Consider the following 24,481-nt stretch of genomic DNA (forward strand, 5'->3'; position numbering starts at 1 on the left):
TCATCCGGGGAAGTTTACGGGGTGATGTGGTCCACCTGCGTGGCATTTTCCTTTCGCAGGAGTTTGAACGGGGTTGGTTTTGTAAATTGCTCTCGCTATATGGAGGGAGGGGATTGCGACTCCTCCAACCACGAGCGATGGCGGCGGTGCGAATGGGAATCCGGCGCATCTTCTCCATCTCCGCCTCCTGCTGCGGCCCCTCCATCGGCGGAGCCCTCCACCAATCTCTTCGTCTCAGGCGAGCCCCTGGTTCTTCCTTTCCTCTCCGCTTTCGCCTCTTTTCTGTCTTCTCTTCTCCTCTCTTTCTTGTTGTGTGTGTCTAGGGCGTCATCCGCGGTTGCTGATCATATTAACTGGAGAAAGGCACTACCTTTGATACCTATCGGTACTCAAGTTTCTTACAGTATTCAATGTCTTTCTTGTTGTGTGCTTGCTTGGTTATTCATTTGCTTTTCTTGAAAAAACCAGTCAAAGATTCTTCTTCACTTGTTTGCCGATTTTTCTGTGTGACGTTGATCTATGAAATATGCTTATCCCGAAGAGTCTGCTGATTCCAGGTGGAATTTATAACATGAAGGGTAGATTGTGGTTTCTTGATGTTATCCTTGTTGAGTCCGTTTGAAAGAACGAAATATTGTAGGACTGTTATGAAACCCTAAGTTTGCTTTAAGAAAATTGATAAAGTATGAGATTGTATAAGCCTAATCTTGCTTTTGAGAAAATAACAGTTAGCATTGATCCACATTCTTATGGTAATTCATCACGTATAGAAGATAATTATTGACTACATGAATGGTTGATGAGTTGCATAATGTCAATGTTATGCCCTGACATGACTTAACTCTAAATCGAAAAAAATGATATTGTGTAAACGTCACCTTAAAATTCCATAACTACAGAGTTAATTTTTTGTTTTCATGTTTCATTGTATTTTCTCAATCACTTATATACTCATGGGCGATTTTTCGGTAAAAGCTTTTAAGTTTTGGGTTTTTCTCGGATAGCATCCCCATTTCTATATTTCCCAATGAGATCTCATTCCCTTTCTAAAAACTAAAAAGATCAAAATACCCTTAAAATAATATTTTCCTATCAAAATCTAGTTTGAGCTAAACAGTAGTATTACAGTGTCGTTGAGAGCTGTCATGTTCTTGGTTGCTTTTGGTCTACAATATTTCTGAATAGAGTTATAATATTTTTATTTATAATGATTTTGATTTGAGTTATAGTTTTTTTTATTAATAACTCCACTGAAAAATAATATCTTATTGATTTTTATTATCATTTATTTATAATATATTATTATAAATACTATAAGGTTTTTTAAAATGTTTAGACTTAAATTTGAGACAAAGTGGAAAAGAATTAGAGCTTTTGGCATGACTTATTTTCAAATATGCCAAGACTTTCATAATTTTCACCCAAAATTATTTAAATTATTGTAATTATAATTCTAAAAATAAAAAGATCAAAATACCCTTAAAATAATATTTTCTTATCAAAATCTAGTTTGAGCTAAACAGATCTAGTATTACAGTGTCATGTAGAATTGTAATGTTTCTGGTTGCTTTTTGTCTACAATATTTCTGAATAGCGTTATTATATTTTTATTTATAATGATTTTGAATTGAGTTATAGTGTTTTTGATTAATAACTCCACTGAAAAATAATATCTCATTAATTTTTATTATCATTTCTTTATAATAAATTATTATAAATACTATAAGGTTTTTTAAAATGTTTAGACTTAAATTTAAGACAAAGTGGAAAAGAATTAGAGCTTTTGGCATGACTTATTTTCAAATATGCCAAGACTTTCATGATTTTCACCCAAAATTATTTAAATAATTATAATTATAATTTTATGATACCTCCAAACCTATTGTAAAGTTGATATTTAATGTTAGTGAAAATTTTAATTAATTGAAGCCAAGTTATAATGTTCTTTATTAGAGTTATAATGTCTTGATTCAGTGACAAAACCACTGTTTGTCTATTCAAAATACTCTAACTAAGATTTTTTTTATTAACGTCTTTTTGATAAATAAAATGTTAAAATATTTTTTAAAAATTCATGTTATGTAACAAAAATAAAGATTTGCTATCTTTTATTTTGAAATATGTCAAAATATTCTTAATTTTTATTCAAACTTATTTAAGAATTCTCAAATAAAATATAAAATGAAATCATAATACGTATAATAAGGTTAATAATTAATGCTTATGGCAATTTGAATTAATTAAGACTTAGTTACAATATTTTTAAATAAGATTACAATGTTTTTAAGTCAATAACCAAAAAAACTGTGACCCAATACAAAAATACTATAACTAGATTGGCTAAACCAAAAAAACTGTAATCCTATTCAAAAACATTGTAATGGGTTTGGTTCAGCGTTGAACTAGTTTATTTGGCTCGTTTAACATCAAACTAAGTCTAACTAGTTTGGTTTAACATCGAACCTTTTTAACTGGTTCAGTTTAACATCGAACTAGTTTAACTGGTTAGGTCTACTTGGGTTTTAGCGAAAACAAAAATTAAAGTTGTAAGCTGAGGTCATCTTTGTCATTTTAAACAGTAGAAGCTCCTTAGGCATTTTTGAAATGAGGGGTGTTATACGAGAAAATCCCAAAACTTGTGGCTTTTCTGAGAAATTACCCTATACTCATTACAAAATAAATTAATTCATTCATTTATGAGTAAAACAAAAATTCCTTGAAACATATTAACTATTAGTGCAAGATCATCATTCCCAACTTGATAACCTGGTTTCCTTTGTCTGAAAAAAATAATAAAATATGTAGCATTCATGTTGAATAGGGGTGTGATCCTCTTTATTATTTTCCTAATTTGAAAAGTTAAATGTGACATACATCTCATCCTTCATTTATTTATTTCTTAATATTTTATACCTTGATATATATCTCATCAATTATTATTTATTTTTATTTCACCTTATTATAACCTATATTTTTGGCCAATTAGAACTTGACATAGAGCTCGTCACGTTAGCATGAGTCAGAGGGGAAATATTCTTCAAAATATTATTGTTTCTAGGAATACTTTCTTTAACACTCTATAAATGTCTCTCACGTATTGTTCGGATTTAGAACTCCTTGCTTGACTCTTAGCTGAGACTTCTCATTGACCTAAGCATTGGAGTGATCGGAATCCCCCTTGGCTCTTCCTACATGAGCAACTCACCTTGAGGAATTCTATCTTGCATAATTGATTGAACCCGTGGATATTTGGTTCTTGTGACACTAACCTTCTGGAATTGGGCCAAGTCAATTTAGTTTCATAACGTGGATCGGTGACTAATTTTGACATTAACTGTTTGGCACAATCACATAAAATCTAGAATTAAGAAACCCTTTAAGAACTCGCAGGTGAGGAAACTCCTCATCCGGCCTTATGGACGATGATTAACCCTGGATCGGGCTCAATTCCTCGGGCCATGGGGACACTAGGACTGACTCTTGCTCCACCTTATTATCACCAAATCTTTAGTGATCCCTCAGTACCCTCGGCCTTAAGAAATCCAACTCAAGTCATCGTACCTGCTAAGCCCTTCTTCGAATTCACCTTGTAAGTCTAGGCCCTTACGAGAGAGATGTGGATAGTCATTCCATTCCTTCTGTAGTTAGCATAATTGGTGATTACACAAAACCTTATGCCTCATCAACCACAATCTAGGATTCCTTTGCGGCTCACATGCCCACCAAGACACTAAGGCTCAATCAACCAATATGGGTTATGTTGTCCAGGCTTAATTGTAAGAAATACTTCGCTCAAAGACTTGAGGTGCGAAATCCTATATGGAGAGGAAGTGGCATCAATTGACTATTATGGTATCCAATTTTTCGATGCTATACTTGGAGATATTCGACAAAAGCACCTACAACAACATTTAAGGTGGCCATGACCGTATATGCGCCTTGCACTAATATGTGGGTGGGTTGTTGCCCATCACCCTATAGGAAATACGAGAAAATAGTAATCATTGTAAAAAAGAAAAAGCATGATGGTCGTCCTCGTGATCCTCTGAGGGAAGGATGAGTTGTTGCCAAACTATATCTCAAGATTCAAAAGACAAATTAAGTAGTTGATGCTCACCCCTCAGTGCTTATCTATGCCCTTATATACATCCTATAATAATCTTTGGTCCACTTGTCGATGACCAAGAAATCCCCGAAAACATTCACTTAATTACTTCAAAAGGTGAATCAACACAGTTGTTGAATCTCTAGGGGAGAAGGATGACATCAGGAAATGGCCTAGAAGTGGATGACCTTCTTGACCTCAATGTCCATTATCCAATAAGCGAGAAGCCAAATCTGTCTTGCGGAGGTCATTGAATTATAAGCGAGTTGTGGCTCAACTCTAAGGTCCCAAAGTTTAAAGATTGGAGTTCTGGTTTTGTGGAAGGCTCAACTCTAAGGCTTCACTCGAGCTATGGCCAAGTTGTACCCATACTTGTATGAACTAACATTCATATGTTGAATCCTAATGACTCCTTGTAATGTGCAATCTCCTCGGCGAATCATGTCGGGTGAAGAACCATCTCGGCTTGAAGCTACTCGATCTGTCGTCAATGATCTTGCTCATCTCACCAACTTCACCCTGGAGATCCTTAGCGTGACTCTTTAAGTCAACATTTTCACCATGAAGCCTTTGATTCTCCACTCGAGTTTCATAGAGTTGTATGTGCAATTGATGTTTGGATTCCTTATGAGCTCTCTCCGTCTCGGGAATGGTTGCTTTGGCCTCTGTCAAATACTTCTCCATTTTTGCTAATTGGCCTTGAAGGTGAGTCAACTCTTTGGGCTCGATAGTGTGTCCTCTCCATATAACTTGTTTTTAAGATCGTCAATCTCCTTATTCATGTTAGTTATGAGGATCCCAGAGAACATGATCTATCAATGACATGACCGAATGGATGTGCTCTGTAATAGAGCAACAAGTTAAGATACATATTATCAACATTGAGACATTAATTAAGGATTACCTTCACCATGTCCTTTACAACATATGTGACCATTGCCTCAATGGGAGCGAAGTAAAGTTCCTTTGCCAACTCAGGATCAAGCTACCTCAAAGGTAATTAATCCCTTGATGGGCGTCCCTACAAGGTTGTGCATCTTTGGGTAGTACCCACCTAGCTTCAAGCTGATCGGAGGACTCAAGAGAGTTCATGATCCAATTCATTGCAAACCCAGTGCCATTATAATCGTAGGGTTCACTTAGGCGAGGCCCTTTTGATTGCCAAGGATGCTAGTTCTCGATCGCTTTGCCATTGGAGCCATGGTCTGTGGCTTGTGAGGAAGCCGAACACAAGAGAGGGGTGCCCTTGGAGCCCAATGCACCCCCAGTCATATGGGTCTTCTCAGTTTCAGCCCCTCGAGAGCGATCATTGTGGAAATGACTCAACACTTGAGTTGGATTAATTAAATCCTTCCTGGACTCAAACTCTCGTTCCTTGGCTCAATCGACAAGACTTCCCCAATGTGTCATGGAGATTGTTGAAATTCATGTTTGTGAAGAGGAAAATGTTATTAGAGACAATAGAAATTTAGAAACACAAAATCCTACAAGGTGATACTTGCCATGAGGAGCAAGACTAAGCATGATTTTGATAAGTCGGTTCACTTGTTTTCTCTCATCCATCCTGATGATGGCTAAAGACATGGGAAAGACACTCGCAAGTCAATTCACTTGCTTACTTTCGAATTATGCGAGATAATGCTGGGTTACCAATGCAATGTGCGGACCACTTGATGCTAGTGCATCCTTAACATTAAAACCCTCAATAGGTTGTGAGGGTAATGGTCAACATATCTCCTCGTAATCAACACGCTCGATATCTCCTCTATGGGGAAAGCCTCTCTCGCTCTCAACATGCATTGATCGGGCAAAGCATGCAATGGGACAAAGCATGTGAGATGCTCGATGTGGCTTTCCATCATCAATGTTCAACGCATGTGCCTTAAGCAAAAGTTCTAAAGGTACCTATAACTGATGTTTAATGCAGGATATTGGCATGTTCCTGAGGCATACATTGCACTTCGGCATGAGTAAGCATTCTAAAAGCTCAATGGGGGCAAATGATATGACCAATATTTCAGATTAACTAAAACTCGACATGTAAAGCCCAACTAGACAAACTCACCATGTATGGTCTGTGATCTGAAATAGGAGTCTCTTGGTGCTGAAAGGAATATTCCCTTCAACACTATAAATAGGAGTCTCTTGGGTATGGTTCGATATCTGAAATTGTCTCTTAACTCTCTCCTCAAACTTCTCATTGACTTGAACATGAGAGTGACCATGTCTAGAATACCCTTGGTGCTTGTTTGACATTTACGATGTGAAGGACTCACCTTAAAGGATTTGTCCCGAAGAATTGACTTAACCTCTTGGAAATAAATTCTCATGACATAATGACTTTCAGTAACTAGGTCAAGTCAACTTGGCTCTATGACAATCAATTCGATGATAACAATCCTAATAATAAATATTTTATTTAATTCTTATTTAAAGATAAAACTAATATGAAATAAATTTTCTCACAATAATGATACTCCCTCTTATCTCCTATATAAACTCGGGTAGACACCACTACTCTCCTATAAATCTATCTGAAGTCATGAATTTTCATGAATTGTTAATGAACTACAAGAAATAAAATTGAACAATAATTTTAATACTTGAAATAAAGATATGAAGAAATCTACTATCTCCTATGATGACCTTCGCCTACTCCCTCGTAGTCTAATCCTCCCAAACGAATGACAAGATGAAAATGGAGAGGGTGCTTGCTTGGGTTTATATAGAAAATGAGGGAGAATCTTAACTATTATATGAATTGAATAAATTTATTCTTTATTAATATATTTAAGTATAGGAAATAAATAATAATTGATGAGATGTGTTTCATATAACGGTATAAAAAATTTAAAAATAGATAATGATAGGTGAGATGTTTACCGTATCTGCCTTTTCCAATTAGGAAAATATAAAGAGGATTATAGTCAAGGTTGGCACTGATGACACCATGGCATCTTAAAATACTTACTGAATATACAATTGAGGGTGGGCATTGGTACAATGATAAGGTTGTTTCTTTGCAACCCGGGAGACCAGGGTTTGAGTCATAAAAATAGTCTCTTTAAATATTTAAAGGTAAGACTGCTTACATTGACCTCCTTAGATCCCATATTGGTAGGAACCTCGTGCATTGGATATGCCTTTTTTTATGTTTAAGTACCTTAAAAATGATGAACTGTAATACAAAAATAAGAAATGCTTCTTCGATTTAGACAAACAATAGAGTATAATTTTAACATTTTTGGGCGTGAATTTGCTACATAACATAACATTGTCGTTGGACACCTTTGATCAAAGAATTTGATAGTTACGAATACACACCATTTAGTTTGACATACAAAGATGTCATACAAACTATAATGCATGCATATAAACTAAATCTTGTTGCAAAATCAGATTTCACTTCAAAAAATTAGGATGCAATTGCTTGTGTTTGTTTTTAAATAAAGTGTGAGAGATCCTTTTTAAAATGAAAAAGGAAGACTTCGAGAAAATTTTTTAGCCTATATATTGAAACATATAGATAATGATAACATAATAATTTCAATGTATTTATTCACTTGCAAGTTCATACTCACCATTGCCAACGAGCTTTCCCACTCAATGTTCAATTTCAAGAGCAGGAAATCCCTCAGTGTTCAATGAGCTTGCCCATTCTTGCTTGACCATTCATGATCTCTCTTGTATCATTAATGGTAACACTTCTAGACCTTTCCACAGTTTTAGAGGAATTAGGGAAGGAGATCCTATCTCCCCTATATATTTGTCGTTGTCCAATAAACTTTCTCATGCTTGTTGATCTCCTATGTTTCTAGCTAGAAAATTACTCCCTTCGCACTAAAATCTCACATCTAATGTTTGAAGATGATGTCCTCATTGCCATCAGGGGTAACGAAAAACTTAGATTCTTTCGGGAAACTTACCTGCAACAAGAAGAAAAAACTGCTCAACTGGGATACCATTACTTCTCCTAAGGATCGGGGTGGTTTAGGCATAAGAGACCTCTCCACTGTGTGGAAAAGAATTGGGCCTATATAATTCTTACATATGCATACCAAAACTCTTACTGCTAAATATGGCAACCCCCCAACCCTTGGCAACCTACAAACAGAAAAGGTCTCTAGACATGGGAATCAGTTGTGCAAAATGCTGCATGATTTCAGTTGTGCAACATGATCTTCCATGGTTGGTCTTCTATGGGGAATCAGATAGGAGTGCGGCTCCATCGTTTGCGTATGAGTCTGTAGGATGTTGATGTGGATGTCTAAGTTACAAGTTGTATAAAACTTAATAGTCATTAAGATAAGTAATATGATGATTTAGCAATGTGCAAAGTAGAAATCCAGATACATTCATGACAACCCAATGCAGACGCAATTGGAAAGAACTTCATGTAATGAGCTTGATACAGTGCATGAATTTTATAGAATGTTCATGGTTGACATAAATACGTACCAAGGGAAATATTATTGGGGTTAGTGCATATTTTTGCTAGTCTCCTTGGTGGTCAGGAAACCCAAATGTGGAAATACTTTATGTGAGGAAAGAAACATCATGTATGTATGAGGAAACCCAGAGAAGAATAATTAATGTATAGCGTCTACATGGTGCCTTGGTAGTCAAAGGAAACAGATGTAGCAATGCTAGAGAGCATGACATGTAAAGGTTTTAGATTGAATGTTCTGCATGGGGGTCAATAAGGAGTAGTGTTTTGCACGGAGTAGTTGTGATGGTGGTCATTGACTTCTTGTGGAAAATTGAGTTGAAGCCAGGACTCAGAGAGGGGTGAAATGTGGCTCTGCTGAAGAGAGCTATTTTCCCTCAAAAATATAACATATTTTTTTATTCCGTTTCATGTTATGATCCCTTGTGTAATCATCGAGAATTTTAAATATTTTTTCTTTTGAAATATAAAATTATATGATTAGAGTTCTACTTGGATATGTTATTTTGTTTTTTTTTTCAAGTTGAAATCTAATTCCTAATTCATATGGGTAAATTGGTAATAAAATAACATAAAATAAAATTAATTATTAAATCTAAAAATCAATTATTGCTTTCCTTAGTGGGAAACTCTCCCTCTTCTCCTATTTAATAACGGGTAGATAATGCAATTGTTGACGGTCAACAAGGGGGATCGTGAGGGAGGAAGATTTAAGGGGTAGCTTCTTCAACTATCATTTGTCAATTATTTACATTTTCAGGATTTTAATAAATAATGTTGCTTGTTATGATTTTAAAGATTAAAAGTATGATATTGATTAAAAATTCCAATATTAAAATCCAATGATCTTTGCGATTAATTTTTTGTTATTTATGCATATTTTTAATATTTCATCTAGGTTGTTCATGTTATTTTTTAGATATTCATTCTTTAAATTTCAGAATTATGATATTATAAAATTTGAATTTTATTCTATGTTTAAATAAATTAGTAGATAAGAATCTAATTATTGATAACATGATTTTTATATTAAAACTTGTATTATCTACTAAATTTTTAAATCAATTGGTTTTAATTTTTCTATTCAAAGAAAGATAGAATTGATATTGGCATTCGGGTCTAACCATGATCGAATTTGACCTAAGCCTAGACCCATCGATCGGATCAAATCAGCCCATCTAGTCGATCGAACCAATCGTTGATGGAATGGGCCACACCCTACGGCCCGGCGACCCTTGCATAGTGAAATTAACAGGGCTCACCTAGGCGGTCAAGCAAGGCAAGTTTCAAGCACCTCATGACAATCCAAGTGAGGAGCTGTGCTTGGGCGCTTAAGTGTGTGCTTAGGTTTAGACGTTGGGCGCTCTAGGCACTCGCTTGGTCAGCCCAAGCACATTAAATCAAATCCCCTTAGTTTGATCTAATTTAATTGAGTCATCTGGTTTGGCTTAGTCAATTGTTTAGAGATTAAAACCCCCTCACCCTCTCAATTTCATCTAATCTGACTGAGCCATATGGTTTGGCTCAATCAATTGATAAAATATTAAAATCTCTCCAACCTGCGGCCCTCCTCCATTGATCCCTGTCACACTCACCTGACAGCCTTTTCTTTGACACCCAACATTTGTGATAGCACCCTTCCCCAATGTTGTGATAGCATCTTCCTTTGCTCCTCTCTACCTTTGGACTACACTGCCTTTGGAGTCAATCGGATTCTATTACTCTTCTCTGCCACTGCACCTCTCCTCTTGTCTCCTTTGCACTTTGCCGGTATACCTCGCTCTTGATTTTGATCTTGCCATTAATTCTTGTAAATAATAGTTGGGTCTTATTGATAATATTTAACTCCTGTTAATAACATATTATGAATTGTTAATAAGACCTCACATTTTATTTTAATAATTGCTTTTAACCCTAATGATTGTTTTGGAACCTTGGCACCTTTTAGCATCTAGGTTCTTTGACAACGCTTATAGTGGCGGCAATTGGCATGGCTCGACGGGTTGTCTCAATGTGGTCTATGGCTCAGCACAGCATCACCCAGCACCTATGTGATTTGCATCCTGGTTTGAGCCTAGTAGAAAGCCTCTTTGCAGAGAGGCTTGATCCATGGCCCCTTGTGGCTCGGTCGTTGGCATTGCACATTGGTTGAATCGGATCGGTTTGTCGGTTCAAGCTGGTCCAGGTTGATTCTGTCTGAGTCGATTCTGATTGGTTCAAGCTTGTTTAGCCTAAACTGAACCAATTCGTATTCAATTATTGCGGTTTAGGGTGATCCAAGTCAGCTTTATGTGAATTTAAAGTTGATTCAAGTGGGTTCTAGCGAAAACTATTCAAGTCAATTGGACCAATTCATCTAGACTTCAAGTCAATTAAGGGTTTTACTGGGATTGACACTTCATGATTTCGATGTTTAATGAATTCAAAAGATATATATGATGCATTTGTTGTGGATTTCAATTGAATTACTAGAATTTGAATTTGAAATTAGACTAATGCACGCCATGAGATGATACATGAGGACTATGTTTCCCTAATAAATTACTAATAGGATGATTCCCTTCGGAGTTTAGTGGGATGCTGGAAGTGGCAGCTAGATGATTGTTTCATCCACTGTTGACAAGAATGTGCCTCCACTTTAGTGGGTGAGAGGCATTGCTCCATCCATTATTAGGAGTGCATTATGGGTTCTCTCAATCCACTCTGTATAAAGTAAGAACACTTTATTCTCTATTGAGAGAGTGCACTATCAAGTGTCCAACCTATGCCACCATATGAGACGTGACTGGTGATGATCATGATATTGATATGCAACATGATTTGATTGACATTTGCTTTATGATTCAATTTATTTTGATATTTCTCATATGTCTAGAGAGGATGTTTATGAGGTTCCTTTCCAACGTGTTTGTTGATATATTGTGTTTTTATTTTTCAGTTTAACCTTGTAACAACATTATCTCTGATTCCTGCATAGAGAAGTCCTTCATTTACAGCTAGGTAACATTGCAATGAGTCTTAGCATTTTATGACTTTTAGCACAAGCTAATAGAGCTTGTTTTGCTACTTTTCAGAGAGCTGTTTATTTTGAAAAATAAAATTGAAATTTCTGTTTGAATAGATTAGTTTACTTTTATACTGCTTTGGAATGATGTATGTGGAAAGTTGATCAAGTTTTGCATTGTGAAAACCAAAAAGGGCATGATGTGACACCTTGTCTGATTATTCTTGTCATGCTTTTGTGCTTGCAATCTCAGTTTTATAGGCCAATTTTGTTTCAGTTTGATTTACACATAATTTGTGTTCTTCATGCAAGGGGGGAAAGGTTTGTTGTTTGGGTATGAATTGAAATTACACCATCCTTGCTCTTTCGTCAAAAGTGCAAACCTTTCTTCTTCTTTTTTATCTATGTCAATGTTGACTGGAGATAAAAAAAAGCAGGAGTTTTTCCCCCTCTATTGCATATAGAATGCTGATAGAAATAACTGACTTGAGATGACGCCAACTGTGGTTATTTTTCTGATCATCCACTTGACCTTAATAACTGGTGCTTCTTGTCTTAAATTACGTGATGTTGACCATGGAGCACTTGTGATTCGATCTAGATATCTCTGTGGCCACATTGATGTGCAAACATGTGGTTTTTCCCCAAGAAGTGCTTGTCTTAATTACTAGTGCTTCTTGGCCATATTGTCTTAAAACATTGTTCATTCATTCTGGGCAGACAAAGAGGAATTAGCTTGTGTTTTGCTCTTCTAATTGAATGGATTAGGATTAAACCAAGACTTTTGTTTCAGGATATTGCCTCAAGTGGATTGTGTCCAGCTGCTAGAACTGAAGGTGTATTGGCGAGATGAAAGGTGTTCTATCAGCGGAGCTGATTCTAGAGCTGACAATGGGGGTAGTGATTTGCATGCTTCTAGTTACAGGTGCTAAGCTCTGGATCTTGTCCCATAAGAAGCGCACTCAGGTAAGCCTCTCAAGGAGGGCATCAACTATTCCCATAAGTGCCAATGGTGTTGATGCTTTTTCCGTAGTCTCAGACTCTACCATGGAACAGGAGTCCCCCAGGCATTCTGATTCTGAAGCAGGTGGCCCCTTATGGATGAAAGGAACTAAGAGGAAAAAACTTCCAAAATACTCTTTCAAGTATGGGTGAAAACAAAAATCTGCTCAATTTTTAACTTAGTTAATGTACAAATATGCATGTTATCATCTTCTATACTTCATTAAGTATTTTCAATGATGAGTATGATATGGCACAAGAAATTGCACCACCACATAGTGGTTTGTTACTAAAGCCTCTTAAATTAAATTCCAATTACAGTTGTGGTCTCTACCTAAAGATTTTACAAAAATGGAATTCACTCATAAGCCAGAAAGCAATCTTTTTTATGCTTCTGTTTTCTAATTTCCTTGTGTTATTTTTAATATGGGAGCGCCCAGTATAACTTGGATCCATGTTTCTCTTTTGCCTGATAATGTAGCTTGTTATTCTTATTTACAGGGATCTGAAAAGGGCAACTCGTAATTTTGAAACATTGATTGGTCAGGGGGCATTTGGTCCTGTTTATAAATCTCAGATGCCCACTGGTGAGATAGTTGCTGTTAAAGTTCTTGCTACTAATTCTAAGCAAGGCAAGAAGGATTTTCAAACAGAGGTAACATCCATCGTTTTGATGCTATCTCCACTCACCCTTCACCCTTCAGTGGTATTTTAACTTAATCTGGTAGAGATTTTTGCTCTTTTCCTTTCTTTTCAGGTGGTACTTCTTGGGAGATTACACCATAGGAATATTGTTAATTTGGTTGGATATTGTGCTGAAGAAGGCCAGCATATGTTAATATATGATTACATGACCAATGGCAGCCTTGCGTCTCAATTGTACAGTATGTTTGGTCATTGCTCAATGCTTGTTACTTGTTTATATTATTTTCTCAAGTATGATGATGAGCAATGAATTATTATGGTCGTGTTCATGTATCTAATGCTATGCTTTTTTTATCAAACTATGTCTTTCATTTTTAATTTGCTCATTCTTAGAACTCTTGAAGGTTGGAACCAAGGTTTGTAATTTCGTACCGTACCGACGTTTCAAGCTCAACTCAGTATGATACGGTACGAGCGTATCGAGTGATACGCTTTGGTGTACCGTTCGGTATATATATATATATATATATATATATATATATATATATATATATAATAATAATAATAATAATAATAAAGTAAAAAAAATTAAAAAAAAGGTCGACGTTGTCGAGGCAACGTCACCTCGTTTCTTCTCCCTGTGCGAATGAGGAGAAGTCCCCGACGACGCCAATGCCTTGTTGCCGACGATGCCGAGGCCTCGTCGCCGACAGCGCCGAGGAGGCGACATCTCATATGCGGCGTCCGGTGACGGATCGGGATCGTCAAGGGAGAGCGGTGTCGGATCTCCAAGTTCTCCCTTTTTTGCTCCCTCTTCTTCCTTCTTCCTCAGATAATACCGCTTGGTAGCAGGTGGCGACAATCGAAATCGATCGTTACGGACTGATTTCGAGCAGTAACGGGGAGAAAACATCCCCAATTGACAATGCTGCCCGATAGCGGGTGGTCTGCTGTACCGATCTGCTAGCGAACCAGTATCTACCACTCGGTACGGGCGGTATCATTCGAAATTAAAATTCTTGGTTGGAACTTGGAACTATTACTTTATTCATGTTCAAGCTTATTTAACTGTATCAAGGTATTCATACACTCAAAATTTTGGAATTTTATAATCGTATGATAAATTTTCATTTTGTTTTGTCTCCTTATGAAGTGATAATGAATATTTTGAACTAGCCGTATTGTCACGACCTTAGCTGGAATTGCCTAAGGCGTGAGGCACCCTTGCGGCCAAAGACTCGAACTTAGCTTGCGTTGCCTAAGTCGCGAGTCACCCGTGTGGCAAAGACGCGAACTTAGCTTGCGTTGCCTAAGTCGCGCTTCGCCCTTGCGATCTTGCTCCGCAAGGATCAGCCACTTTGTAACCTCTCGCAGGTCCCGAAGGACCTGTAAAAGAGAAAGAAAGTTAGATCGAAAGAACGAGCAACGGACAAGTCCCGAAGTCTCGCGAAAAGGGAAGCTTTACAAGCAAATCGTCGAACACCTTGTGTGCACAAGAGAAAAGAGGGAGAGGGAGAAAAACAAGGCTTTCAAGGATGAACGAACAGCTGCAAGCCCACAAACAGCTGCTCACCTGGTCCCGGGCGCAAAACCAAGTTCCCGTAAAGGTCACGTGCGAACTTGCGAAAGAGTGTTCAACGCTCGGTATATAACCGAAGCCCCATCCAGCCATGTGCCACCCGGGGGGTTCCTGGGTGCTGAGATGGCTGACATTTTGGTGAGCGGAGGCAGCCCTCCGCTCACCTCCCGCGGCACGCGAAAACGGAGCCGTTTTGGGCTGTTTTGGGGCTGTTTTGCTCGGTTCGGTGAGCGATCGCTTTGCAACGCTGCAGCTTGTTCGAACTTACATATTTACAGCAAAATGACCCAAAACCATGAGAAAACATGCTGTCAAGCAGCTGTACATGCGGGTGTGAGCGACGAACGGTTCGTTGAACGGAGTTGTTGCGGGTGCGCGACGACCGTTCGTGACATTCTCCCCCACTTAAACTGTCGACGCCCTCGTCGACGCTTATTGGTAGTTGTTGATGACTTCTTCTTCATGTCGCAGGGCGTCTTCAGGCTCCCAACTGGCTTCAGTTCGGGGAAGCTTTCGCCACTTCACCAAGTACTCTGTCTGTTCCGCTCCGCTGGGTAGCTTTATCTTACGATCCGCCCGAATGGTTTCCACTCGCTTCTCGTAGGAGGCTGTGATGGGAGGAAGCCGAGTTGGAACACTTCGAGAAGCATCTTGCGGATCCGAATGGTAGGCCTTCAGGTTGCTGGCGTGAAGAACGTTGTGAATTTTGAACCACGCCGGCAGCTGCAACTTGTAAGAAACATTGCCTACTCTGCTGATAATTGGGAAGGGCCCTTCATACTTACGCACCAATCCTTTGTGAACTCTGTTCCTGAAGAATTGGAGTGATGCTGGTTGGAGCTTTACCAACACCAAATCGCCAACTTTGAACTCTTGTGGTCGCCTTCCCAAGTCTGCCCACTTCTTCATCCGTTTTGCCGCCTTCTCCAAGTAAGCTCGCGCAATATCGGCATTTCGATGCCACTCCTTTGCGAAATGATAGGCTGATGGACTACTCCCAGTATACCCAATTGCCATAGTGTGCGGAGTCGACGGTTGTTGTCCTGTGATAATTTCGAAGGGGCTCTTGTTGGATGCAGAGCTCCGCTGCAAGTTGTAGGAGAATTGGGCGATGTCCAACAGCTTCACCCAATCTCGTTGATTGGCACTCACGTAGTGCCGGAGATACTGCTCCAAGAGCGAATTTATTCTTTCAGTCTGGCCATCCGTCTGGGGGTGGAGGCTTGTAGAGAAGTATAACTTTGACCCCAACAATTTGAATAGCTCGGTCCAGAATCGTCCCAGGAACCGAGCATCACGATCACTAATGATATTGTGTGGGACTCCCCAATACTTCACTACACCCTTCATCATCAGTCTGGCCGCCTCTTCAGCTGAACAATGTAGGGGAGCAGCAATGAAAGTTGCATACTTTGAAAATCGATCGACCACCACGAGTATCGATCCAAGTCCCCCTACAGGTGGCAAGCTTGATATGAAGTCTAAGGAAATGCTCTCTCATGGCCTTTCTGGTACGGGCAACGGCTCCAAAAGTCCCACCGGCTTCCGCTGCTCCGCCTTGTCTTGTTGGCAAGTAAGGCATGTTCGAACATACTCCTCCACATCAATCCCCATCTTTGGCCAGTAGAAGGCCCTCTCCACGAGAGCCAATGTTCTGTGAATGCCGGGGTGTCCAGCCCAAAGGGAATCGTGACACTCTTTTAAGAGTTCACGCCTTAAATTGTCCACTCGGGGAACATAAACCCTATTCCCTTTTGTGTAAACAAGTCCCTCCTGGACCCAAAATCGTCGTGCCTTGCCTTCTTTGATGAGCTGCATCAGGATAACTGCTTGGGGATCACTATACAGTCCATCTCTGATTCGGGAAAGGAAGTTGGAGTGTTACTGACTTGCTTGGCCTCTGCCCTCCAGTTGTGCAGCATTCACGCATTCCACTTTCCGACTCAGCGCATCGGCCACGACATTCGCCTTCCCGGGCTTGTATTCCATTGCCATATCAAATTCAGCCAGGAAGTCCTGCCACCGTGCTTGCTTTGGGGAGAGCTTCTTCTGAGTTTGGAAATAACTCAGGACAATGTTGTCTGTCCTCAGCACAAATCGCGACCCGAGAAGGTAGTGTCGCCAAACTCGTAGACAGTGAATCACTGCTGTCATCTCCTTCTCATGCACTGGATACCGCCTCTCGGTCTCGTTGAGTTTGCGGCTCTCGTAGGCCACCGGATGACCTTCCTGCATGAGTACTCCTCCAATAGCGAAGTCCGAAGCATCTGTGTGGACTTCAAAGGGCTCTCCATAGTTTGGCAATTTGAGCACTGGTTCTTCTAGGACAGCAGCTTTCAGGTCTTGGAATGCTATCTCACATTTGTCCGACCACTTCCAAGGCTGCTCCTTCTTCAGCAACTCCGTCAGTGGGGTTGCCCGCTTCGAATACCCGGCAATGAAGCGTCGATAGTAGTTGACGAAACCAAGGAAGGATCTCAACTCTGGCACCTTCTTTGGAGTTCGCCATTCCGCAACTGCTTGCACCTTCGACTTGTCCATCCGAATGGAGCCATCACCGATTCGATGCCCCAAGAATAGGATCTCAGTTTGAGCAAAGTAGCATTTCTCCCTTTTTACGAACAACGTGTTCTCCCTGAGAACCTTGAAAATCGTCCGAAGGTGCTTGACATGCTCCTCGAGCGTTTGGCTGTAGACGACGATATCGTCCAAGTAGACGACCACGAACTTATCCAAATACTCCTTGAATAGCTGGTTCATGAGAGTACAGAATGTGGCCGGAGCGTTAGTTAAGCCAAAAGGCATCACCAAGAACTCAAACGCTCCATATCTGGTCACACAAGTAGTCTTTGCTTCGTCGCCTTCAGCAATGCGCACCTGCCAATATCCCGACCGAAGGTCGAGTTTTGAGAAATACTTCGCCTTGCCCAATTGATCGAACAAGTCCGCAATGAGCGGGATGGGATACTTGTTCTTCACTGTTACTTTGTTGAGGGCTCGGTAGTCGACGCATAATCGGAGGCTCCCATCTTGTTTCTTCTGGAAGAGAACTGGAGCTCCGAAAGGTGCTTTTGAGCTGCGGATGAGACCACCGCTTAGCAGTTCACCTAACTGCTTTCTGAGTTCTGCCAACTCTGGCGGGGGCATGCGGTAGGGTGGTCTCGCTGGAGGCTTCACTCCTGGCTCCAGCTCGATACTGTGATCCACGCCTCTGCGTGGTGGAAGAGTCTTCGGCAACTCGGGTGGCATAACGTCTTTGAACTCCTTCAGGACGTTCGCCACCACAACAGGTTCTTGAATGGCCTCTTCGTTGAGTGGCTCTAGCTTCATAGCAGCCACGAATGTCAGTTCGCCCTTTCGCACCCCTTTCTTCAATTGTAATGCCGAAATATGTTGGGGCTCCTTGGTTCCTCTCCGAGAGACGGGAACCACGCAGGGGTCATCGCCTCCCATCATACATAGGGAGTTCAAGAACGGCATCGGCACCAACTTCGCCGCGTGCATAAACTCCATTCCAAGAATCACTTGGAAGTCGTCCAGTGGCACGGCCATCATGTTGGTGTTTCCGCTCAAAGTCCCGATTTTGATAGGAACACCCTTCGCCAACCCGGAGATTCGCCTGGCCTCCGAGTTCACCGCTTTCATTCGGCTTGGGCTCTTCTCCAAGGTCAACCCAAGTCGCTGTGCTTCGCGATCGGCTATGAAGTTGTGGGTAGCGCCCGTATCCACCATTGCACGGGTCGTTTGGCCATTTAGCTTAATGTCCACATACATCAGCTCGCTACTTCCTGCTTTTTGTGCCTTCGTCTTCATGTTCTCCCCCACTTGACCCCGCATAGCGTTCAGCAAACGCATTGCTCCCATTCGGGGTCCTTGCGACTCCTCATCGTCGCTGCTGGATTCAGAACTGCTTGAGCTAAGGGCGACAGCTTTGCCCTTGTCCGATCGGGGAGGGTGGATGGAAGTCGTCAATGCATTGAGTGCTTGTTTTTGTGGGCACTCCCTTACCATGTGCGGTCCTCCGCACAAGAAGCATCCTCCAGGTTTTAAGGCCTTGCCTTTCGGGTTCGGCCCTTTGTGGGAGCTCTTCTTCTTCTGTTCGCCCCCGAGCTCCTTCCCTCGAGAATGTTTTGGAGGGCGATTGCCTGAAGATTGTTTCCTTCTCGCTGGGTCTTCAGAGGAAACAAAGTCGGTAAGCCTTTCTGCAGCTGCAATTGCCCCGACTACATCGGTAACATTCCTTCGATTCAACTCCTGTTGAGCCCATGGTTTCAAACCATCAAGGAAGCTGAACAACTTGTCCTTCTCGGACATGTCTTGTATGTCCAGCATTAGTGCAGAAAACTGCTTCACATAGTCTCGGATGGTGGTACTTTGGCGGAGTTGTCTCAACTTCCTTCTTGCGACGAACTCTGTGTTCTCCGGTAGGAACTGAGTTCTCAACTCCCGCTTCAAGTCTTCCCATGTGTCGACTCGACACCGACCTTGTTGGATTTCCTCCCAACGAGTTCGCCACCAAAGTTTCGCATCTCCATTCAGATACATTGTTGCTATAGAAACTTTGGTATCTTCAGAATCGGGCCTCGTAGCTCGGAAGTATTGCTCCATGTCGAACAGAAAGTTCTCGAGCTCCTTGGCATCTCTGGCCCCTCCATATCCATGGGGCTCAGATGCCCTCAAATTTTGTGGCGGTGCAGCGCGGGTGTTGCCTCCTCCCTCATTTAGCGTTCTTGTAAGCATGGCCACCTTTGCGGTGAGTTCCGCCACAACATCTTGTAAGTGCTGCACGGAGTCCTTGGTGTCATCAGACAGTCGGTCGACTAGGGCCTCGACCTTGTCGATCCTGGACTCCGCTTCCTCTTGCGAGCTCTCTACCCCAACAAGTCTTTGTTGGCCATGGTAGAGTTCCTCCATGCTCGCTTCCAGAACATCCAGGCGGGTTTCCGCCGTCGTGAGTCTCTCCTTATGACTCTTTTTCCCAGTTAGCGCACCATATTGCGCTTCCTCCGCTCGCGGAGAGTTGCCAACTTCTCGCTCATCCTGTTCGCTGCCGCGATCCTCGTGAGCGGCTCTAACAGCATGAGAGCGAGTGTGCACATGCAGCCCACCTGCGGCTGCTTGGGGCAAGGTTCCGGCTTGCCCCGTCTTGCTTGATTCGCCACGATGCTTTGCCATGGCGAAGTTGCGAAGTTCGTTCGCTGTTCGATCGAAGAGCTTGCCCGCTCTGAGACCACAATGTCACGACCTTAGCTGGAATTGCCTAAGGCGTGAGGCACCCTTGCGGCCAAAGACTCGAACTTAGCTTGCGTTGCCTAAGTCGCGAGTCACCCGTGTGGCAAAGACGCGAACTTAGCTTGCGTTGCCTAAGTCGCGCTTTGCCCTTGCGATCTTGCTCCGCAAGGATCAGCCACTTTGTAACCTCTCGTAGGTCCCGAAGGACCTGTAAAAGAGAAAGAAAGTTAGATCGAAAGAACGAGCAACGGACAAGTCCCGAAGTCTCGCGAAAAGGGAAGCTTTACAAGCAAATCGTCGAACACCTTGTGTGCACAAGAGAAAAGAGGGAGAGGGAGAAAAACAAGGCTTTCAAGGATGAACGAACAGCTGCAAGCCCACAAACAGTCGCTCACCTGGTCCCGGGCGCAAAACCAAGTTCCCGTAAAGGTCACGTGCGAACTTGCGAAAGAGTGTTCAACGCCCGGTATATAACCGAAGCCCCATCCAGCCATGTGTCACCCGGGGGGTTCTTGGGTGCTAAGATGACTAACATTTTGGTGAGCGGAGTCAGCACTCCGCTCACCTCCCGCGGCACGCGAAAACGGAGCCGTTTTGGGCTGTTTTGCTCAGTTCGGTGAGCGATCGCTTTGCAACGCTGCAGCTTGTTCGAACTTACATATTTACAGCAAAAAAACCATGAGAAAACATGCTGTCAAGCAGCTGTACATGCGGGTGTGAGCGACGAATGGTTCGTTGAACGGAGTTGTTGCGGGTGCGCGACGACCGTTCGTGACAGTATGGTCTGTGATATTTCTTTATCATGAAGGGATGCAGAGTTTCAAAACTTGAGCATTAAATGTTTGTTGATTTAAGTTGATGGTTATGTTATTCAACAATGAAATGCTACTCAGGCATACACAAAAATAGTTAGGTCTTACGGTTGGCTGAACCTGATAGTTAGGTCTACTGAATGTCCTTTTATTAATGTTTGCACCTTTACCTTAGGGCTTTCAAGCTTTTCTTGGTTTACTATAGAGTGCTTTACATCGTTCGTGGACTGATATAAGAAGGCATTAATCTTTTAATTAACATAGGAATTTTTAACTGACAGACAATCACTATTGATACGATTGTTCAAGAATTTCTTTTACAATGTAACCTTATTTTGTTAATCCGAGAAATTAGAAATGATAGACTACATAATGTTGTTTCTATAACTGCATGAAGGTCTGGCTAGCACCAGTTCTAATTTGACTTACTTTTCAACAGAAAAGCGTTCTGTGATCTTGTATAGAGTTCTTCAAATATGCAAAACACATGAACTCCATTAACTATCTTTGCTTATATTCAACACTATAATTTTGCATATAGCTTTCTGTTTTTCGCTTGTAGGATATTTATCAATATTTTTTATTAATTGCAGGTGAAAAGCATAATGTATTGAGTTGGGATTTGAGGGTTAATATAGCTCTAGATGTTGCGAGGGGCTTAGAGTATCTTCATGATGGTGTAAGATCACATACATTATTTTTGGCTGAGATGATGAACAGGTTCATGTATCTTTTTCTCTGTAAATTTAACAAGCACCTTGTGTCTTTTAATCTTGCAGGTTTTCCCACCTGTAGTGCATCATGACATCAAATCTTCAAACATATTGTTAGACAACTTCATGCGAGCTAGGGTATGCCAGAATATCACATGGACTTGAATGTTTGATAGGGGAAGAAAACAAAGAGAAGGGGGCTGTGTGTGTGTATCTGACTGCCCAGTATCATTCAATAAAATAATAGAAAACCAAGAATGAATAGTTAAACTTGTTGTTGTGTTTTGTTTCTTTCATCCAATAACTTGTGTGTGTGCATCTGACTGCCCAGTATCATCCAATAACTTGTTAGATTTGATCTAAGCTCTATGGGTTTTTCTAATCTTTTGTTTAATATAGTAAACTTGTTGTGTTTTGTTTCTATCAAGATTCTAAAAATTTTGCATACATTAATACTCCTACATCCCTGCCTTTGGGGAATCCTCATTAATTAGATCACCTTTTCTTTTACCAGGATCCTGGAATTTATATGTGACATAGAGACATTATCATATCTTGAATATTTTAGTTGCTTGTTTCTTATACGCTTGTCGGCAGAGGGTTACACTTGGATTTTTTATTTGTCAGAAATGACAAATTTCTTAAAGAAAAGAAATGATAAACTTCCATGTCATTACGTAATCATCAACACTAAGTCATCTAAGTGGTGATCATATTCTATGATTGACTAGTTCCTTTTATTTGTTTTTTAATGTTCCTCCAGTCTGTTTAAGGTTCTTCCTATTTATTAAGTTGAGCAGTACTTTTTTCTAGATTTAGCATACACCAGTTTTGCTTGTGACACACAATGATTTTAATTAATTGGTTAGAGAACTTTGATGATTGATAAGACAGAGTTGTCGATGAGTTGAAATTATGACAAGATGAGAGATTGTTGCACATGAAGACCTTACATTTTTTCATCATAGCAATCCTTTGCCATTAGCCAATTTATCAGAGAATGAAGTTGGATATACTTTTCCAATCAGTAGAGGACTTCTGTGTTGGAAGTTTCCATCCTGTTGCTATTCTCTTTCTTTACTACATAATTTGTGGAATTCAAGCACAAAATAAATAAAATGCTTTGTTGATCAGGTCGCTGACTTTGGGCTAGCGAGAGTAAAAATGGTTGGGTGCTGGACATCCAGTGTCAGAGGAACTTTTGGTTATCTTGATCCTGAGTACATATCTTCGAGGTCACTCACAAGGAAAAGTGATGTTTATAGCTTTGGGGTTCTGCTTTTCGAGTTGATCACAGGGCGGAATCCACAGCAGGGTCTTATGGAATATGTTAATTTTGTGAGTTCTCTATTCTTATTTCTTAAATAAAGCCTTGTAGTACATGCACACTCGATCTGAGTAGCTAAATTTCCAAGTAATTCATTGAAGTATAGCCAAGTCTGTCATTTACCACAAGAAAGGAAGAGTTGTCATATGAGTAAACTGTCACTTGATTTTTCTAGTAAACTGTCATATGAGTAAACTGTCACTTGTGAAATCAAGTATTCCATAATGGTGAGCAATTTTAGATCATATAAAAAAGGTCTAGATATGCAATTTGAGAAGGAAAAAAATGGTATATCTAATGCTCAAGGCAAGGAAATTTACTAATAATTCTAGTTGGCACTCGTTTTATCTGTGTCATGCCCTTGTACTACAGGTAGTTCATGTGACCTTCTGAGTTATAAAACATATCTATTCTGCATATATAGATGCTCACTATGTTTTTTTTTTTTCAGGCTACTTCAAATGCCACTGGAAGGTTTGGATGGGAGGAAATTTCAGATCCCCGGCTTGATGGGGCGTTCGACATAACAGAACTTAATGATGTAGCAGCTGTCGCATATAAATGCATCAATCAACTTTCTAGAAATCGGCCACCGATAAGAGATGTTGTCCAGACACTATACCACATTTCACAAGCCAGTTTCAGAAAGCATCATTGCTCGAGATCATCGCCCTTCACGGCAGAGGTAGAATCCTTGGACATAGGACCATCAAAATATCACAGGTCAATATCTGAACATCACAGAGTGGCATCGATCGGCACAGTGTTGGATCTGCCTGATGTTTGAAATTCTGTATATGTGTATTTCATTATCTTTCTTCATTCATTTACTAATCCATTCACAATGATAGCTTTGTATAGTATGCATGTTAGATTAACAAACACCGAAAAGATGTTATAATTTTGACTGTCATGGATTAGGGCTTGGAAGTGTCGCATAGTCTCTAATTCCTCTGTAACATGGACCTTTGTGCATCAGTATTTGGTTGTCAACATAGCAAATAAAAATCTATATTGGCTTTCTTGATGTCTTTTGGAATATCTTGTGTCCCCTTTGCTTCAGTTGGAGATGTGAAACTTCTGATATACGTTGTACCATTTCTATCCTTGACAATTAAATTTCTATACTTTGTACTATATATATATATATATATATATATATATATATATATATATAGCCTTTTTCTAAAAACAATTTTTATCAGAATTAGAACCTAATTCCCATGAACACTGAACATGTTTTTAAAGAACATTAACATGGAAACCATGTTAAGTTCTGGAATTCTTCAGTAAAAAAAAGAAACATATTAAAAGAAGGCACCACTAAGCTGATAGCCAATTAGTTTTTTGTTTTTGTTTTTGTTGTGCATGGAATTTTTAACTACTCATGAATTTTCTTTCATTCCTCACATCCTATTTTTCTTCAAAAAATTATAATAAAAAGAAAAATAATAGAAAAGGCTATAATAAGGCATTGTGAGCCATGAACTGCTGTTTTGCCAGCAATGCAAAGTCTTTTTGGTATATAATTAATAATAATAATAAGAAGAAGAAAGTCCAAATCCGGGTTTTCCGTTTTCTTAATTAAGTTAACTCCATTGGAGACAACCATTCT

At 40.1% G+C, this 24,481-nt stretch overlaps 1 protein-coding gene across 3 annotated transcripts; it reads left to right on the plus strand.

The window, feature by feature from the left end:
* On the plus strand, positions 1–23,893 carry LOC135585835 (calcium/calmodulin-regulated receptor-like kinase 1). Of its 3 annotated transcripts, none has more exons than XM_065100565.1 (9): positions 1–385; positions 11,491–11,552; positions 12,350–12,701; positions 13,060–13,213; positions 13,316–13,442; positions 21,420–21,505; positions 21,606–21,677; positions 22,674–22,877; positions 23,318–23,893. In XM_065100565.1, exons 3-9 carry the CDS (start codon positions 12,406–12,408, stop codon positions 23,651–23,653), a joined length of 1,275 nt encoding a protein of 424 aa, XP_064956637.1. In that variant the 5' UTR covers positions 1–385; positions 11,491–11,552; positions 12,350–12,405; the 3' UTR covers positions 23,654–23,893. The 3 variants fall into 3 exon arrangements, with proteins under 3 accessions (XP_064956637.1, XP_064956638.1, XP_064956636.1); XM_065100566.1 differs by lacking the exon at positions 11,491–11,552 and having other exon boundaries at positions 12,350–12,522; positions 12,613–12,701; XM_065100564.1 differs by lacking the exon at positions 11,491–11,552.
* Positions 23,894–24,481: the final 588 nt, after the last annotated feature.

Source organism: Musa acuminata, chromosome BXJ2-3 (assembly GCF_036884655.1).
Source record: "Musa acuminata AAA Group cultivar baxijiao chromosome BXJ2-3, Cavendish_Baxijiao_AAA, whole genome shotgun sequence".
In the NCBI taxonomy this organism is placed as follows: domain Eukaryota; kingdom Viridiplantae; phylum Streptophyta; class Magnoliopsida; order Zingiberales; family Musaceae; genus Musa; species Musa acuminata.

What these genes read in the sequence shown, in the direction of transcription:
- LOC135585835 (XM_065100565.1), top strand. Translation starts at nt 12,406, where the DNA reads ATGAAAGGTGTTCTATCAGCGGAGCTGATTCTAGAGCTGACAATGGGG. An exon ending in AGAAGGATTTTCAAACAGAG is followed by an intron (nt 13,214 to 13,315) that starts GTAACATCCATC and finishes CTTTCTTTTCAG; the next exon opens with GTGGTACTTCTTGGGAGATT. An exon ending in TTATGGAATATGTTAATTTT is followed by an intron (nt 22,878 to 23,317) that starts GTGAGTTCTCTA and finishes TTTTTTTTTCAG; the next exon opens with GCTACTTCAAATGCCACTGG.